Consider the following 19410-nt stretch of genomic DNA (forward strand, 5'->3'; position numbering starts at 1 on the left):
AGTCCCTCGTTTCCTGTGTTTCTTCACTTTGAATAATTTCCAGTTACCATATTGCTGATGGCTAATATCACAGACTGAAAGTGCAGGCAAGGTGTTACTCCAGTACTTGTGCTGGACTAGATCTAAACTGGTCAGCAAAAGATCGAAAAGAATGTCCTTTATGTGCCAGTGTTGATCTGTGGGTGAACTGTCAGAAGGAAAGCATGTTCATAATTTCCCCTGATAGCAGAAGTGGAAGGATGAGTACAAAGGAGAAGCTGTATGTGTGATATCTGTTTATAACACATGGTTAGGCAGAGAAAGAGTAATGGTGAAGTTTCGTCTGGCTTCAGTACTGCTTTTTGGATGAGCTAGCATAGATCGTTTTCTTTTAGTGGTATTCTTTGGATGATACCGATAGTTCCATCTCTCTCTCTCTCATACACTCGCACACGTTTTTATTTCTGAAGAGCCAAAGCTGAGGAAGTATTTATTCCAACATCTGTGGAGACATTAGTACTGTGGTAGAATCAATTGTTTAACTTCTGAAAGAGGAAAAAATCTGAACTCCTATATGGTTCAGTGAGAAAATATAGCATTAATAGGACATTTATCAGCTAGTTGGGAATGCTGGAATCAAGTAAAATGTGTATTTTATTATGGCATTTGAAAGTACAGTAAAAGTTGTTTGATCAGGCATGTTGGGGGAAGGGGGGTGCCGGTAAGTAAAAAATTGCCGGTTAAGTAAGAGGGAGTGGATGTGGGGCTGGGGGTTGGGGTTGGGGTGCAGGAGAGGGTGTGGAGCGTGGGCTCTGGGAGGGAGTTTGTGTGTGGGAGGGGGTTCAGGGCAGCAGGCTAGGGCACCCGGAAGGGGGTACGCATGCTGGATCCAGGCGGGCGCTCACTTCTGGCAGCTCCCCGCAAGTGGTGACACATCCCGGGCTCCAGCTGCTCCTAGGTGGAGGCGCAGCAGGCAGCTCTGCACGCTGCCTGCGCCCACAGGTGTCACCCCCGCAGCTCCCGTTGGCCGCGGTTCCCAGGCACTGGGGCGGAGGTGGGGGAGCAGCACACAAAGCTGCCTGCCATGCCTCCACCTAGGAACAGCCGGAGCCCGGGACAGGTCGCCGCTTGCAGGGAGCTGGCCGAGGTGAGTGGCCCCCAGATCCGGCACTCCTCACCCCCTCCCGCACCTAAACGCCCACCCAGAGCCTGCACCCCAACCCCCTGCTGTCCCCGCACCAACCCGACTATAAACCAGCATTTCAATGAAGATCAGAAATGCCGGTTTATAGAGCTTTCCAATTGATGAAGTGCCAGATAAAACAGCTTTTGCTGTATTGAATTAGGGATTTCTCTGCAGCTAGAGGAGTATCTAACTGGGAATGTAAATGTAACTGCAGTTCAGGAAAATAAATTTATATTTCAAGGATATATGAAGAAGAGTTTAAATTGTGCCAACATTGTACTGGGTATCAAGCGTCTAAGGAATGAAACTTAGTGATCTGTGAACATTTTGGTTAGGTCACCATGTGTTTTACATTTTCAGCCATGTTTTTATCTCTGCTGGAGGTTTTCTCATTTCAACTGTACTTTGACTGACATGGAGTCCTCCCTAAAGTTCCACAATACATAATGAGAAGGAAAAGATATAAAAATTGAAATGACATTTTTATTGTGTTTATTAGTACTTGGTGCACTAATTTCTATAATGCATGTAAGTGTTATTATTTGTATATTTAAAAAGTAATGATTTTAAAATGTTATTGAATTATCTTTTGTGGTTATGTAAGCATATGATATAATCAATTGTTCCATTGTCTTACTTTAACTTCTACATCTCTTCCCTCCCTTCTGTTTCTGTGACTGCCTGTGTAGGTAAATTAGGAAGGCTTGTCTGATGCTGAATGGTTTTGGAAGGTTCCATTTACACTAGAAAAATATTGTAGCTGTATTTAGTAGGTAAATAGGGTAGATGTAACTGTAATGTATTACTAACATAAATTGTAGTTTAAATATGCTCAGGCATTTAAAATCCCATGTCTGCCAGCCCTGCTCAGGAATTCAACATGTTAGTAATACGATTGCAGTGTCATCCCTATTAAATACATTACATACTTTTCTAAGGTAAACGGAGCCAGTAAGTCTTAACTGAGTTTCGTGGAGGCAAGTCAGCTGGACATTGAGCTCCAAACATAATTTTAGTAAATATAGATAAAACTGCTATGACATTCGTCCAGTGCATTGTGGGTAAAATCAAGAGTACCTGGTGACAGAGGTTCAGATTATATTATGGAAACCAAACACTGCTTCGCTTTTTCTTTTTTCAGGAAGTGAGACCTGACTTACAAAAGGATTATTGCTCTTGTTGTTGGTCAATCCATACATATAATGTTCTAATTAACCAATAATTAGTGATTCATTTGACCAGTTCTAATTTGAAATATGTAGAGAAAAACAATGTGTGAATACAAACGTTGTAAATCTGCTGCAGCCTTTTTCTTGAGTTATAATTCATTCAGAACATGACCGTCTTTTACTGCTTTCCTGAGGAAAGTAATTACAACTTTTTTTGGTAAGTCAGTCAACCAATTTCAAGCATTGTTGTCAGCTTGGCTGAATTCTCTTATGTTTTTTTCAGGCATTGGCAGGATTCCTGCTACATCACTAGGAAATTTAACAAATCACAGTTCTGAAGATTTACCTCTTCTTCCTGGCTGGTCAGTGGACTGGACTATTAGAGGAAGGAAATACTACATTGATCATAACACTAATACAACTCATTGGAGCCATCCACTTGAGCGTGAGGGGCTGCCTCCTGGATGGGAAAGAGTTGAGTCAGCAGAATTTGGAGTGTATTATGTAGATCACATCAATAAAAGAGCTCAGTACAAACATCCCTGTGCTCCCAGGTAGGCTATCAATGTTAATTTTGTTGCAGACTACATTCTGATCCAATTTAGCATAGGAAAATCGAGCTTTTCTGTTTTAGCACATCACTGATCTGTTATATATTATTTTTATACATGAAACTTTACTGGTTTCTGTCCAAGTTGAATTAATTGTAAAAAGCGATAACCTTAAGGCTTCTGTTTCCTGAGCTGTGTTAATTTTCATGTAAGTTCAGAGCACAGAATATTGCTACCAACTAATCAAGAACAATGCATCATTGTACTTTACTATTAATATTCATTAAGATTGACAGAATACTTCGGGAGGAGAAAAATGTTACAGGTCGAAAGGAAGCTGTTAAATCTTACCTTCCAGCAGGCTGTCCTCACAAATAACCTGTAATAATAATCCTGATGAAGAGGCACTTTGCCATTTTAAACATGGGCTAGTTCTGCTCTAAAATGAAAGTCCCTGTTTCATCTACACACAATATAAATGTTGATAACTTTTTGTTAGTATACTCAACACGCTTGTCCCTGCTGTACTATTTTTCTTATTTCTCAATATGGAACAATAGATAACATTGTGGAATAGCTTGTACCAAATGTAACTAGAACACATTTGTTCTAAATCCAGTGAATTTTGGGTTGATCAGCTAAATGATACTTGCCTATTTTATCTGTTAAAATCGGTTTTTAATTTTTGGTCAGACCATGTTAGTAAAAAGGCAGTGGGGTAACAGGTGAAATGGTCCTATATGAGTTTGTACAATGTGATAAATGCAGTAGTGTTTACATTATTTTATTCTAAACACAAAAGACCATGGCACAATTCTTATTAAAAATGACTGCAGAAAGTCTCCTTACTCCCAGTAAAGAGTATTTAAAATTAAATACTGGAGCATTTAAAATTAAATGCAACCTACCTGTATGCTGTGATGCCATCAGTCTGCATACATGACTCCTATTGTTGTAAGTGGCTGGATTGATCAGTAGTTTTTATTAAGATTTTAACATTTTGGTCAAAATTAACATTTCAATTATGCTAGTATATTATATTTAATTTGCTGCTTTTGGAGGTTATTGAATTGATACATTTTAGATTTATATCTCTGTTCTTTGTACAGCGTTCCTCGTTATGATCAACCTCCACCCGTGACTTATCAACCACAGCAAGCTGAGAGAAGCCAGCCCCTTCTAGTGCCTGCAAATCCATACCACACTGCAGAGATTCCTGACTGGCTACAGGTCTATGCCAGGGCTCCTGTAAAGTGAGTATCTTTTTTCATTCCTCTCAAAATGACTTACTTCTGTCTTTTAAAAAAAAATGTATTTTTCTTTATAGCTGTATTTCAACAAATACCTTTTTTTGCATTATGTAAATTAATTTGTTTCATTGCATAGGCACTATTATTGACAGTAGAATTAAATGTAGAAAGTTATAGCAGATATTTTCAGTTATTCAGAACACAAGTGCAGCCATATGCAAAAGTTGTGGGGACCAGGTACAAGGATGCTTGAGACTAGTAACTATATCGTTGGGACATCAACAGTATATTAAAGAAGATGGGGTTAGAATATGTCCCCTTCATTCTTCTCCCAACCCCCCCCAGTGTTTGATAGAGGTTTAACATCAGGCTTTCTGCAGCGAAATCAAAATTGGTGTCAAGATAACATATTTGGTCGGATGTGGAGAGACTTATTTCACAGTAAGCGGTTACTGATCTTTGGGTGTCACACTAGTGGTATTAAATCTAGTCTTGGGAGGTTTGTTTTGCCTTAGGTAGAGGATAAGTGCTGTGACAGTAATAGGCATAGGAAGGAGGTACGGTTGTGGATAAAACATGCGCCCAAGCAAACCCAATTTAGTCTTGCAGAGTAGTATATTTTAAATATAAACAGACAGCGCTGAAGTAACATTGCAGGTCTGATGCAATCCACACTGTTATGGCTGCTTGTGCTGAGTGTGTGTAGTTGATGCAGCTCTTGTGAACCTCAGAAATCTCCGATTGCTGATCCTCCAGCGCCTGAGGGGAGGATTCTCTTTCCTCCACCCTCTGACAAACCAAATTTATCCATTAGGTCGGGCTGGACCCGTAGTAATATGACCTTCTACCAGCAGAGCAAGATGGGGAATTCAAGAAATATTGTGCCTATCTTTTGGGAGAGGGTCAGTTGCAGCTTGAAGAATCCAGTTCATTCCTTTCCCCACCAAACAGAACAGTTTTCTCTGTTCTGAGTTTGGGTTTTTAACTTTTATTTATTTGTAAATTAGCAGGAATTTCCTATACAGTTTTTCTCTAGGAAAAGAGTCTGTTTGTTGTTCCCTTTCCACTGTAAGGAGCTGTCAAATGGAGTTAAACCCTGAAACTAAATACGAAGGGTTGGTCGAGACACCCAGGGCTGGCCTGTGCTGACTGACTCAGGCTCACAGGGCTCGGGTGGCAGGGTTGTTTAATTGAAGCCTAGACTTCTGGGCGTGGACTCTAGGAAGTCCTTCCATGCCCGGAAGTTCACTGTAATTAAACAGCCCCACAGCTCAAGCCTTGTAAGTGTGGGCCAGCCATGAGTGATTAATTGTAGTGCAGACATTCCCAAAGGTTTGTTCATAACCAACATGTGCAGCTCACTCCATGGGAGTATGACTGTTGCCTCCTGGGTTTCCAGGGTCTCCAGAGGGCAAGGAAGCAATAGTCCTGTAGTTGTTTAATCACACAGGTATGTGAAATGGCATATAAGAACACTGGGCTGATGAGTTTCACAGTTTTTAAAGGAAGATCCATCTGTGGAGAAAAATGTTGCAAAGTGCTCCTTACTGTTCACGTCAACAATTGGAATAATATGCTAGAGAGCCCAGAGTGCGTGACTTAGGGCTGGTCCACACTAACCCCCCACTTCGAACTAAGATACGCAACTTCAGCTACATGAATAACGTAGCTAAAGTCGAAATATCTTAGTTCGAACTTACCGTGGGTCCACACGCGGCAGGCAGGCTCCCCTGTTGACTCCGCGTACTCCTCTCGCAGAGCAGGAGTACTGGCATCGACGGCGAGCACTTCCGGGATCGATTTATTGCGTCTAGACAAGACGCGATAAATCGATCCCAGAAGATCAATTGCTTACCGCCGGATCCGGAGGTAAGTATAAACGTACCCTTAGTCTTAATGTGTTTGATTCCAAGAACACTGCAGTTCCTTATGCTGGCTTTAGGAAATATAATCACATTCAATCTTTTCTAGCCTATTAACTACTTTTTAATTTCTTAAAGTGCTAGAAACAAACCTATACAAATTTCACAACAAAATTAAGAATTTTGCATTTAGACTGTTGACAACTACATCCCTGCTCAAAAATCTTCATTACTAAATAAAATAGAAAAAATGTATAACTATATTTTTAGAAGAAATTATGCTATTTTAGGAGCTAAGAGTCTGTCCCATAAGAATACATTTTTTGACTCAATTCAGAGAAACAAATGAAATGTACAGACCCAACTCACCAGGGAGCAACAATACCACCACCAAGAAAAGCAATTGAGAACCTAGGGATTGAGGCTTTAATATTTTGCAATATGAAATCAATTTTTGGACAAATTAATAGAATTGTAGCAATGACTGCAGTTGCAGATTCATTGATTTTTGGATGATCTTCGGCGGCTTCCATGTGCAGGTTCTTTTTAAAGAAGCTTCTGGTAATATAATTTAATGGGTTTTATAGCTACATGTGGCTACTGGGCATGCCAGGAGCCTGTAAAGATTTAAATTGGCATAAATTCCAATGATATTTTTATGCACCAAGGGTGTGTTCAGTTCCAGTAACCTGTTGGAAAGGATTGTTTCCTATGAGCACTCTTAGTTGCTGTCATTAACTGTGTTCTGTTAATTAGATGTTTGGAATATCTAGTCAGTGTCTACTTTCAAACTGTTTCAGTGTTAGGTGGGTTCTTGTCAGTGCACTTGTGGAAACCTGGGAATAGACAATCTCAGATTTGTGGGAATGTCTGTAAATCCTATTTGATGAGACAAAATTAGAGCAAATTAAATTAGTCCAAAGAATTAAAATGTGATTCACATAGTTGAGAAGAAATAATGAATTCATATATAAACACAATATCCTGTCAATTTTTGGTTTTTCCATCTTAGAGTAGATCTGATAGCAATATTAATAAGCACCTTATATGTTCAGAGCACTTCACAATCATTGAAGCCTCATAAATACTTCTCTGAGGGAGACAATTGTGTATTATCCCCCAAGTTACAGATAGAGAAACTGAGAGAGAGAAAGCATAGACACCGCTGTATGTTTGTTCTGTCAAGTCCTAAACCAATAGAGGTATTTTTTGACAGTGGGGTAGAGAGTTAAAAATATTATGTAGAATCTCTAGAATATGATTTACTAGATTTTAATTGACAAATGACTTGACAACTTTTCTTTAACAGGACCTTTAAGTTTTAATGCCAGTTGCAATTCACAGTCCATCTGAGACTTGGAGCAATTGCTTTCTCTTTCTCAGTTTCACAGTTTAACAGTAGCTTAATCATCTGGAATGTTAAATCCAGTGTGAATGCAATAACAATGAGAGATTGGAGTCAAAACTTTTCATTCCATATGCCACCCACAATATCATGTAACAAATTAAATATTGATAAAGCAGATATCAGATTTTTTTAAGTTAGCTCCCCTTGTTTAAGTATTGCCAAGAAATTCAGGAAGTTTGCCTTGCTAAATGCATGAGAGTCCTGAACTAGAATCTCCTCCTGCCACATACTAAAGGCCAGAAATACGTTTCAATGTATTTGCTATATGTGGTAGGTGGGGATCTTTTTCAGCATGTGGAATCTCACAAGGATCATCCTTGAAATGAAAAAGAATAGCCTAAATGGGTAGGAAGTGTCTTCCAAATGAAATTGGAATAACATTTTTCATCCACCTAAAGAGAAAAATCTTTTACGATATATGATGGTCTTCAGTTTATTAAAGGCTATTAAAATGTGCAAGAGAAACAAATTACACACTGATGGAGGTGGTTATGGGGAATCAGAAAGCCAGAGTTAAGAGGACAGCAAGATATCTTTTGCATATAGTCACCTTTTGGACTGGCCAACCATTTAGAATTTTTTTAGGACAGTTCCATGCTTATATTGCATCAGCCAGTCTACGTGCATTGGAGCTGATGGTGGTAAATTACTGTTGTTCAGATTGCTTCTGTAGATGTTTGAAGCGTTGCCAGATGCACTAAGAGCCTCTTACCCATTGCTTAAAAAGCCAGAAATAGAAGGCATTGTTTGCATGCTCAGTGTAATCAACTTATCTGGAAAACTGGGTGTACTTCAAGAAAACTCTCATTCCCATTCTTATTGGTGGCTCAGTGACTCTTTAATCAGACCCCTGACCTTCTACCCAGCACTTCTGTTGGGAGCTGACATTTGAAGCCACAGCACCAAAAAACAATGAGCAGCGCTAACTTGCTGATTCATTTCTGGCAGGCTGCCAGAAGATGCACAATTATAGAAACCCACGATCCTGCTTTAAAAAATAAAGTAAAAGCTGTGAAGTGACAGAACAGCTCTGGACACAGCTTTAGTGTGTGTGTTATAGGCAGCTTTGTTCCCCACTGTTGCCAAGTAAATACGAAACAGTGTTCCCACACCGAGAGCCAGATTTAGCTGCCTGCTGCTAATCCTAAATGTTGTTCATCGATGAGTGTCTGACAACATTGGGCGAGGGATCATGGAGACCCTGTTCCACCTTCACGCAGTGCACCAGGGACAGAAAAGGGGAGCATTGCCTTATCTATAATTAGCACTGACTCGGGAGTAACCAGGTGCCTGTAAATAATAATAATAAATAAATAAATAAAAATGCTGACTTGTTTGGCATCAGCACATAAAGCTGTGGAAGTGGATAACTTGCCTTGTTGTTGTTTAATTACCATCGTGCTTAGGAGCCCTATCATACACTAGGGACCCCATAACTCTTTCCAAAAAATAAATTCCCTTCATCAGTGGTTAATAACTAAAGCTGGTTTTCTCATAGTGCATTGCTTTGGAAAATAATGGGTTCGGCAATGTAAATATGTCAAGTCATGGAATAAGATTAAACGTAATGAAAAGTCCGGATCTGAGTTTAAACCCTTCATATTTCAAACTAGGTTTCTTTGGATGCCAGCTGCACCCCTGAGTCCTCCCACTTTGCAGTGCACATGGAGCCCTTCTGGCCATCTGCCCTTTTTAATAATTATTAAAATATTAATGTTTTTATTTATAATTGCAGGAGGCAATTTACTGCGATATCCTTTCTTCTTCCTGGTCTCCTGGCTTGCAGCATCTTAAAGTAGACACTGTATTACTTCCACTGCCTATATGCGTCCATTTCCTCATCTAGTTTATTCAGACCTAGATGATTATCTAATTTTATTCACTTTTGTTTTACTGATAGCTATAGCGAGTAGGTGCACTTTTACACTTGAGAGAATACAAAATTAAATGAGCTTTATGTGGTTGCTGGACAAGGAAGATTAGACATTCTGATATCACTAGTAATTGTGCTAATAGGCTGTGTAAAATACAAACCAGTATAATATAAAGTACTACATTGCAATTAGAAAACAAGACTCAAACCAGATCTCTCTCAATTCTGGGAGTGGGAGTACAGAAAAATACATTGTTTAAAAAAATAAAATTGTGCAACCTGTCCCATTACAAGTCTAGCTTCACCCTTCACCTCTCTCCAGTCTCTCAAGTGACAGGCTCTGCCCTTCACTGCTCTCAGGATGGAAACCTTGTCTCTGGGCTACAACACCCATGTTTACCAACCTTGTTTTCTCAGCACCTGCAAGAGACTCCCTTTTGGGAATAAAATACACTAGGTAAATACAGTGCCTCAGAACAGCTCCTTCAAAACAAAGTAATGTTTGTTTATGCAGAGGAGAGAAATGGGTTAAACCAATAAAACACCTATACACACATTACTTACCTTAAGCTTAGCATTTCCCTCCAAGCTTAGGCAAGCCCAAATCAGCCCAGGCAGCCTTGCTCCTGGAGACCCGGGTTCCATCTGCTTCTCTACACTGCCTCTGTGTGTCTTCTTTAATCCAGGCGCAGGCCCTTTTGTTCTGTGTCCACAGACTGGCGCCCCCTCCTCTTGCCGAACTTGTCTGACGCTAAGGGTTTGTCTACACTAGCATTTCGTCGGCAAATCTTTTGTCGTTCGGGGTGTTTAAAAAAAAAACCTCAAACCTCGAATGGCAAAAATTTTACCGACGAAAAGCGCCGGTGTGAACAGCACTTTGTCAGCAGGAGCGCTCTCCTGTCAACAAAGCCGCTGCCGCTCGTGGGGGATGGAAGTGGTTTGTCGTGTGCCTTTTAGTGGCACAGCTGTAGCGGCACAGCCATGTTGCTAAAAGCCTCGTAATGGAGCCCATAGCCTTAGAGTGGAGATAGACTGTGACGTTGTGCAGTCTATATGGTTTTATAAAAATATGGTAATGAGTGAATATAATGTAACTGGAATATGCTTCATGCAAAAGGTCTCTTGTAAGGTATCATTACAAAGCTTATAATCTACTGAGTGTGATCATCCTATTTGTAGAAATGTACCACTCTTGTATCTGGGACTAGGATTATGAAATATAACTCTGAGGGCCTATTGTAATTATGCAAAGTGTGGGCCATTAATGGTGGTTTGGAATTTTAATGGCTCCCATCAACCAGGACAATTGACTGGGGCTCTGTTTGCAAGCAAGCCTTCCTGTGAGTCAGGCTGGGAGGAATGAATGCTTGGGGTCTTACAGTGACATGTGATCATGTCACATGAACTGGACTCCATCTTTAACCTGGTGCTTTCCCAGTGAGGGGGGGATGGAAACCCAGAGAGAGACAAAGGATTCCCGCCTTATGCAAAGATAAATAAAGGGGTGGAGGAGAACAAATAAGGAGAACCATCATGAAGAATCCCCTAGCTACCACCTGAGCTGGAGCAAGAGCTGTACCGGGGGAAAGAATTGTGCCCAGGCCTGGAAGGTGTCCAGTCTGAGGAAAAAACTTACTGAAGCATCTCTGAGGGTGAGATTATCTGTATTCAGTTTGATTAGACATAGATTTGCGCATGTTATTTTATTTTGCTTGGTGACTTACTTTGTTCTGTCTGTTACTACTTGGAACCACTTAAATCCTACTTTCTGTATTTAATAAAATCACTTTTTACTTATTAGTTAACTCAGAGTAAGTATTAATACCTGGAGGAGCAAACAGCTGTGCATATCTCTCTATCGGTGTTATAGAAGGCAAACAATTTGAGTTTGCCCTGCATAAGCTTTATATAGGGTAAAACGGATTTATTTGGGTTTAGACTCCATTGGGAGTTGGGCATGAGTGCCAAAGACAAGCACACTTCTGTTAGCTGCTTTCAGGTAAACCTGCAGCTTTGGGGCAAGTAATTCAGACCCTGGGTCTGTGTTGGAGCAGACGGGAGTGTCTGGCTCAGCAAGACAGGGTGATGGGGTCCTGAGCTGGCAGGGAAAACAGGAGCAGGGGTAGTCTTGGTACATCAGGTGGCAGCTCCCAGGGGGTTTCTGTGATCCAATCCATCACATAGACCATCAGACCATCAAAAGGAATAGTCCAGTCCAGTCATTGTCTTGTAAGTATTGGTAGATGGCTGGTTATCTGAAGCCATTGTACTCCTTTGTTAGGTTGTGTGAGTAACTCCTGCAAGAATTAACCTCCTTGTCACCCGTATGGCAGACTATGCCATAACAATCAAACAGATGTGTATGTAATCTTCATAAAAACAATGCAGATATCCCACGTTCTTCGCACAACCATTTTGCTGAGTTCTATTGACTCCATGCTTTGGAGGAGGGACTTGAAATTTTGCTGGGGGTGGTTGGCCTTATTGTCAGTGATGTGCCTTTTCCTGCTCCAGTGAAAACCTGCCTAAATCTGACCACATTATAAGCCTTTGAACAACTGAAATTTGCACAGGCTCAATAGACACTTCCGAGAATTTGGCAGCTAAATTCTCCATAGATTCTATCTGCACTGAGGACGCTGCAGGGTCTGAGCAGGATTCGCCGCATTTACTGCTTCAGGCTGCAGCAGGCCACCACACTGCAAAGAAAAAACAGCCCAAGGTGCTGAGTCTCCAAGTCTCAGTCAATTGTCTTGCGCTTGTGGGGCTCGGGCTGCAGGGCTACAGATAGTTGTGTACATGTTCGGGTTCGGGCTGGAGCTCAGGCTCTGTGACCCTCCCTGGGTCTCAGCCCAAACCTCTACACTTTTATTTTTAGTCCCACAGCCCAAGTCAATTGACTCAGGTTCTGAGACTCTGCGCCATGGGTTTTTCTTGGCTGTGTAGAAGTGCCCTGTGGCACCAAACACCAAACCATAGATCTGGGAGAATCTCTCTCATAAGTTCTCAATGCTTCCTCTGTTAGCACCCAGCCAGCGTGGTGGAGGAAGCTACCCGAATTGAATGCAGATGGGACAAGAGCAAGACCTTTGTGGGGGGTGGAGGAACGATATTAGGACGAACAATGTGGAAGGGGGTCTGGGACGAAGAGCCTTGGGGCCAAAAGTGGGTGGGAACAGGGACTGGCTGGGTCAGGAGGCTGGGACTGAAAGCTCTGCAGGGAGAGGAGACTAAGATGAGGTGCTGGGATGGAGTGTGGTTAAGGGGAATCTGGGGCTGGCTGGGCAGGAGAGTGGGGCCTGGATGGGGGACTGGGATAAGGAACCCCTGGAGGGGTTCTGAGACTGGGAGCCAAGGTTGTGGGGGTGGAGGAGACTGGGCCTTTGAGAGTTTGTCTATACTGCAATTAGACATCTGCAGCTGGCCCATGCTGGCTGATGTGGGCTTGGGCTAACGGACTGTTTAATTGTGGTGTAGCCATTCAGCATAATGCTGCACCTTGAGCTCTGGGACCTTTCGCCCTCGCAGGATCCTGGAGCCTGGGCTCCAGCCCGAGCCCAGATGGCTGCACCACAGTTAAACAGACTCTTAACCCGAGCGCGGAGAGCCTGAGTCAGCTGCCGGTTTTTAATTGCAACGGGACGTACCCTGAGGGGGGGACTTGGATGAGGAGTCCGGGACAAGAAGCTATGAGTGACTAAGGAGGCGGGAGGGAGGATTAGGACAGGGATCGGTTGGAGAGGACAAGGGCAGAAAGAGGTCAGTCTTGGGGTGGAACAGGCAGAAGGATCGGTGACCACTAGAACGCACTGCCCTTCAGAGCCTGGATTGGAAACCACGATTCCTGAGTCTTATCAGTCCTCTGCTGTCAGCAAATATCTGAAACCCCAACTGGCAGAGTTGGCATGTGGGTGTCAATATGATGCCAATCGTTTTTTGTTTGTTTTTAAACCTATAAGTTACGTACAAAAAATACATTGAAAACATTAACATTGCAATTCAAGCACTGTAAAGTCAGGAAGTGCTAGGTTAAGGTTGCCTGTGCAACCTAATTCAGCCCGGTTGTGTGTATGAATTATGGTAGTCTTTAATTACGTGATCACGTACTTTTTTCCACAGGACCCTGCCTTATTCAGTGCAGCGGGTGGACCAATGCGCTGCAGATGAATTAGGGTTGTGTAATGAAAGAGGTGGTTGTCTGTAGGACCCCAGCTTTATCTGTTTCAGAAGTTGGAAGGTGTGGAGTGAAAAAGGCAGGGGATTGCGGGAAGAGAAATACGGTCTCGTGGTTAAGGCAGTTGGATACTGCCCTGGAGAAGAATTTTGTCCCTGCGTTTGCCACAGAATTCCTCTATGATGCTGGTCAAGTCCCCAAACTTTTCATAGGTGGTCACTAATTGTGTGTTCCTCATTCTCTGCATGCCCAGCTCGAGAACCCCGGGTCTTGATTTGCACTCAGAGCAGCAGCTGACATCAATGAGAGCTGTGCTTTGAACATACAAAGTTCTGTATAGTGCGATGTGCTCAGGAAAATGGGGTCTTAGGCATTTCAAATCAGGCACCCAAAATTAGTAGACACTTGACCTTGATCTCTCTCTCTCTGCCTCAGTTTCTCATCTGTAAGGTGAGGAATCCCCCTCATTGCACAAGGGTGTTGTGAAAATAAATTCACTTCTGTGAAGCTGTCACATACTAGAGACATGAGCCATAGAAGCATTGAGGAGGAAATGAGTCATTCTGTATTGAGAGCAGGGTTTGAATAGCCTGTGGTCAATAGAGCCTAGGGCCACACATTCAACAAGGAAGTAAAACTGGACTAGTTATCCAGTTCCTTCCAGGACTAAACAATGCTAGTTCTGAGCCTGGAAAATTACTTGCAGGAGAACTGGCATAGTCTTGATTCGTCACAAGACTAGTTTGGCAGTATTTACATGAAATGAAACATTCAGGAGACGTCTATTAAATTCAGCTGGGTTAGTGAAAGGTGGGAGGAGTGAATACATATGCTGGATTGTAGGGGGTTTGAATATACCTAATGTTGGCAGCTTGGAATACGCTAAAAAGCCTAAGAGAGTCTGTGATGATCACAGGAAAGTTAGATGTTTATGTATTCCCAAAAAGCGATGAAAATCATGACGTTTTATCAGTAATACAGAATTGCTACATGCAAAGGATAAACTTAGGAGCACTGTCTGTAACTGAGCCTTGACATCTTTATCTAGCAATATGCTGCTTTGTAATGGAAGTGACTACCTATAAAACCATAAGTGATAGAGAATGAGCTTTCTAAATGTATGGTGTCAAGTATCAGAGGGGTAGCCATGTTAGTCTGAATCTGTAAAAAGCAATAGAGGGTCCTGTGGCACCTTTAAGACTAACAGAAGTATTGGAGCATAAGCTTTCGTGGGTGAATGCCCACTTCGTCAGACTCCACAGGACCCTCTGTTTCTTTTTCTAAATGTAATCAGCTAAAAACCTACTAAATAATAAACTTCAGGTATTCATTCTTAGTAGCCAGTGACATTCAAAAACCACTCCACTATATGCTTCGCCTTCCAGCCTCTTGATGGATATTGCCTCTCCACCTTCCTTGAGGGTTTTATCTTAATATGCCTCACCCTCAGTCTTGCCGGGTGACAAATCTGACACATTTAACAAAGGCTGTTGAGCTCTAGTCTTTTGGGGTTTTATTGCATCTGTCTGTAGTTCTACAAACTTTCACATTATGCATCTTGCTTTTATTCTTTATCTTGTTCCCACATCAAGGAAAACATATTGCCAAGACAACGACCCCTTCTTTGCTTCCTTTCTTGACTCTGCCCCATTTTATGAGTCCCCTACTTCAGGGACACTCCGCTATGAATGGTAGTTGTTGGGTTTTTTAGGACTGTGAAGCAATTAACAAAAATTAATCGTGATTATTTGTGCTGTTAAACAATAAGAGTACAATTTATTTAATTATTTTTGGGTGTTTTCTACATTTTCAAATATATGGATTTCAATTACAACACAGAATACGAAGTGTACGGTGCTCACTTTATATTTATTTTTATTACAAATATTTGCACTGTAAAAAACAAAAGAAATAGTATTTTTCAATTTACCTGATACAAGTACAGTAGTTGAACTTACAAATGTAGAATTGCGTACAAAGCATAACTGCATTCAAAAACAAAACAATGTAAAACTTTAGACCCTACAAATCCACTCAGTCCTATTTCTTGTTCGGCCAATCACTCAGACAAACAAGTTTGTTTACATTTGGAGGAGATAATGCTGCCCACTTCTTGTTCACAATGGCACCTGAAAGTGAGAACAGGCGTTCGCATGGCAGTGTTGTAGTCGGTGTCACAAGATATTTACATGCCAGATGCGCTAAAGATTCATATGTCCCTTCATGCTTCAGCCACCATTCCAGGGGACATGTGTCCATGCTGATGATGGGTTCTACTCAATAACAATCCAAAGCAGTGCGGACCGATGCATGTTCATTTTCATCATCTGAGTCAGGTTGATTTTCTTTTTTGCTGGTTCGGGTTCTGTAGTTTCCACATCAGTGTGTTGCTCTTTTAAGATCTGATAGCATGCACCACACCTCGTCCCTCTCAGATTTTGGAAGGCACTTCAGATTCTTAAACCTTGGGTCCAGTACTGTAGCTATCTTTAGAAATCTCACATTGATACCTCATTTGACAAAACACAAAGCTGCTATGAAAGCGTTCTTAAAACGAACATGTGCTGAATCATCATCTGAGACCTAATATGTGGCAGAATGTGGGTAAAACAGAGCCAGAGACATACAGTTCTCCCCCAAGGAGTTATTCACAAATTTAATTAGTGCATTCTTTTTTTTTTTTTAACAAGCATCATCAGCATGGAAGCATGTCCTCTGGAATGGTGGCCGAGGCCTGAAGGGGCATACGAATGTTTAGTATATTTGGCATGTAAAACCTTGCAATTCTGGCTACAAAAGTGTCATGTTAATGCCTGTTCTCACTTGCTGATGACATTGTAATTGAGAAGAGAGCAGCATTATCTCCTTTAAATGTAAACACACTTGTTTGTCTTAGCGATTGGCTGAACAAAAGTAGGACTGAGTGGACTTGTAAGCTCTTAAGTTTCACATTGTTTTGTTTTTGAGTGCAGTTACGTAACCAAAAAAAAAAATCTACATTTGTAAGTTGCACTAACGCAATAGAGATTGCACTGAAGTTCTTGTATGAGGTGAACTGAAAAATACTATTATCATTTTTACAGTGCAAGTATTTGTAATAAAAATTAATGTAAAGTAAGCACTGTACACTTTGTAGTCTGCATGTTAATTTAAATTAATATATTTGAAAATGTAGAAAAACATCCAAAATATTTAATAAATTTCAATTGGTATTCTATTGTTTAACATGCAATTAAAACTGCGATTAATCGCGATTAATTTTTTAAATCGCGATTAATTTTTTCGAGTTAAATCGCGAGTTTACTGATTAATCGACAGCCTTAGTTTGTTTTTTTTCTTCGCTTTTTTTTGTTTTGCATGCTTCCCTGTTTTTGTATGGACGACATTTTAGCTTTCCCAGCAGTTATTCCTAACCTGTTTGTCACTGGGCAATCTCCCACCCCCCCACTTACAATCATCTGTACATACTTTCATGATAAGGATATAAATGAAGGGAGGAAGATTTGACATCTCAGAAGATCGTAGCACAAGGAGTAGTAACAGAAGGAAGGAAAATTAAATAGTCAGGGAAATATTCAACAATAATTGCCGTTAAGTAGTGGATTTGGACTATACTGGTTGATACAGTACAGGTTAGCTCAGACAGTGAAGGGATGTAGTATGCAGTCCTGCAAAACCCAGAAGGTCTCATTAGTTGACCCATGCTGCCATATGTTGCCTTGTTCGTTTATGCAATTGTAACCATTCTAATAAACGGACAATAAAACAGTTGAGTGATCGATAGTGCTGACTTGCTTTAAGGATACTTTTGGGCAACCTTCATTTGCTTGATTATGTGGAAATGTGAAACTGAGGGCTGGTCTACACTTAGTCCGGACTTCGGACTAAGGTACACAAATTCAGCTACGTTAATAACGTAGCTGAATTCGAAGTACCTTACTCCGGACTTACCGCGGTCCAGACGCGGCCGGAAGTCTCCCCCCGTCGACGCCGCGTACTCCTCTCGGCGAGCTGGAGTACCGGCGTCGATTGTGAGCACTTCTGGGATCGATCCCAGAACATCGATGGCGTGCCTCCGGACCAGCCGGTAAGTGAAGACTAGGCCTGAGCTATAGGTCGAATGTTCCAACAGGAGACCCCTCTAAAGACGTTCCATTACAAAACGGAGGGGTCACTTTTTGAACTCTGTTGGCTGTACTGTAAGTGTAGCAGGTAGAATAGAGCTATGGATTAGCCAAGAGCCGTACAGTATCCTCCTTCACCCGCTGTAATCGTTAGGGCAAGGACGCTTTAGAAGCAGACCGATACTGTGGGTGAAGAAGGGGCTTTGCAAAGCCTGTGGAATTCAGCTCTCAAGGAGGCAGGCATTTGGGAGTACTGGTTTAATCAGCTAACAGACTTATTCTTTCAAGTTACTTTGACCTCCCAAGCTGTCCACAGTGGGAGGGGAAGCGGGGATGTTTCCTCCCTCCTCCCCCCAGTATATACACAAAATTCAAACCACTTTTACTTAGGGGGATTTCTTGTGGGATTTTATTACATTTTTTTTAATGCCTCCAGAATGTATTCACTACATTTGGTTAATAGCAGTTGCTTGCTAGTGTCTTAAATAATTTTTTATTTGTTCTTATAAAATGATTTGGTATTTTTACATTAATATATATTGACAGTATGATTGAGTGATTCCTCTGTGTAGCTTTATGGGATACCTCTTCCCTTAAGAAACAAATTACTGTAGAGATTAACCAGACTAATTTTAATTGTGGAAGTATGCGGCTATCAGAAATAGGTTCATCAGTATCAACTACTAAAAATGTCATCAGTGGCTTCACAATTACAAAAGGATATGCATAATGTCTTACGTATGTGTTTTCTTATAATGACATGTAAATATGCATCTCTTACATTTATATCTCAAAACAGATATGATCACATTCTGAAGTGGGAACTCTTCCAACTAGCTGATCTAGATACATACCAGGGAATGTTGAAGCTACTCTTCATGAAAGAACTGGAACGAATTGTTAAACTGTATGAAGCATACAGGCAAGCCCTTCTCACAGAGCTGGAGAACCGCAAGCTAAGGCAGAAGTGGTATGCACAACAACACGGCAAGAATTTTTAAGCTAACAGTTTTTTTAAATGGAATTTCAATGAGAACACTAAGAGCTTTAAAAGATTTTTATTTTTTTTAAACCATGAACAAATGCTTTGGTTTAAAAGGCAGCTTATTTTTGTTGATGTTGCACCTTTGTCATTAATTATCCTCTTGAATGTTTTTCTACATATATAAGGTATTGTTTATAGAATGAAAAACATGTTTGTTATTCTTTTTCTGTACAAAAAAGTTAGTTTATTATTCTGGTATCTCCTTTTAGCAGAGAGCTGTATTAAGAAGCTGTCTATATATTTTTACATGGTGATAAATGCAAATATAAGGAATGTCCTGGATGCAAAACAATGTTTTTAAAATCCAAATTAATAAGTTTATTTCCCTTCAGATGCCCTGTGTGTCTCTGGGGAGAGTCTGTTCTTTGTGCAACATCTACACTAAGATGTTTACTGCTTTAATGTACAGAAACACTGACACTGTTATTTTACAGTAACACTCAGTAATATTACTAAATAGTGCAGAAGCATAGATGTTTTTTCCCCAATCGGAACAAAATGCTTCATTGATGAAGTATGAGGTGCCTTATATTTTTTACTATGTTATATGCATCGTATCACTTTAGATTTGCCAGCAGTCTGCACAGAACTTTGTCATGGGGCAAGATAACCTGCAGCCTCTTCAAAACTAAGGGCCGGTCTGCAGTTCAAAGATACCTCTACCTCGATATAACGCTGTCCTCGGGAGCCAAAAAATCTTACTGCATTATAGGTGAAACTGCGTTATATTGAACTTGCTTTGATCCACCGGAGTGCGCAACCCCGCCTCCCCTCCCCCCCTTCCCTCCC

The 19410-nt window shown here is 41.1% G+C and overlaps 1 protein-coding gene across 2 annotated transcripts in view; it reads left to right on the forward strand.

Annotated features, from left to right (window-relative positions):
- The window catches only part of SAV1 (salvador family WW domain containing protein 1), a 34218-nt gene extending 14808 nt beyond the window's left edge, over positions 1 to 19410 (forward strand). For both annotated transcript variants that reach the window (XM_054028112.1, XM_054028113.1), the window contains exons 3-5: positions 2618 to 2888; positions 3995 to 4138; positions 18376 to 19410. In XM_054028112.1, the coding sequence (XP_053884087.1) occupies positions 2618 to 2888; positions 3995 to 4138; positions 18376 to 18577 (617 nt within the window). In that variant the 3' untranslated portion in view covers positions 18578 to 19410. The remainder of the gene's footprint in view (positions 1 to 2617; positions 2889 to 3994; positions 4139 to 18375) is intronic.

Source organism: Malaclemys terrapin, chromosome 4 (assembly GCF_027887155.1).
Source record: "Malaclemys terrapin pileata isolate rMalTer1 chromosome 4, rMalTer1.hap1, whole genome shotgun sequence".
NCBI classification, from domain to species: Eukaryota; Metazoa; Chordata; order Testudines; family Emydidae; genus Malaclemys; species Malaclemys terrapin.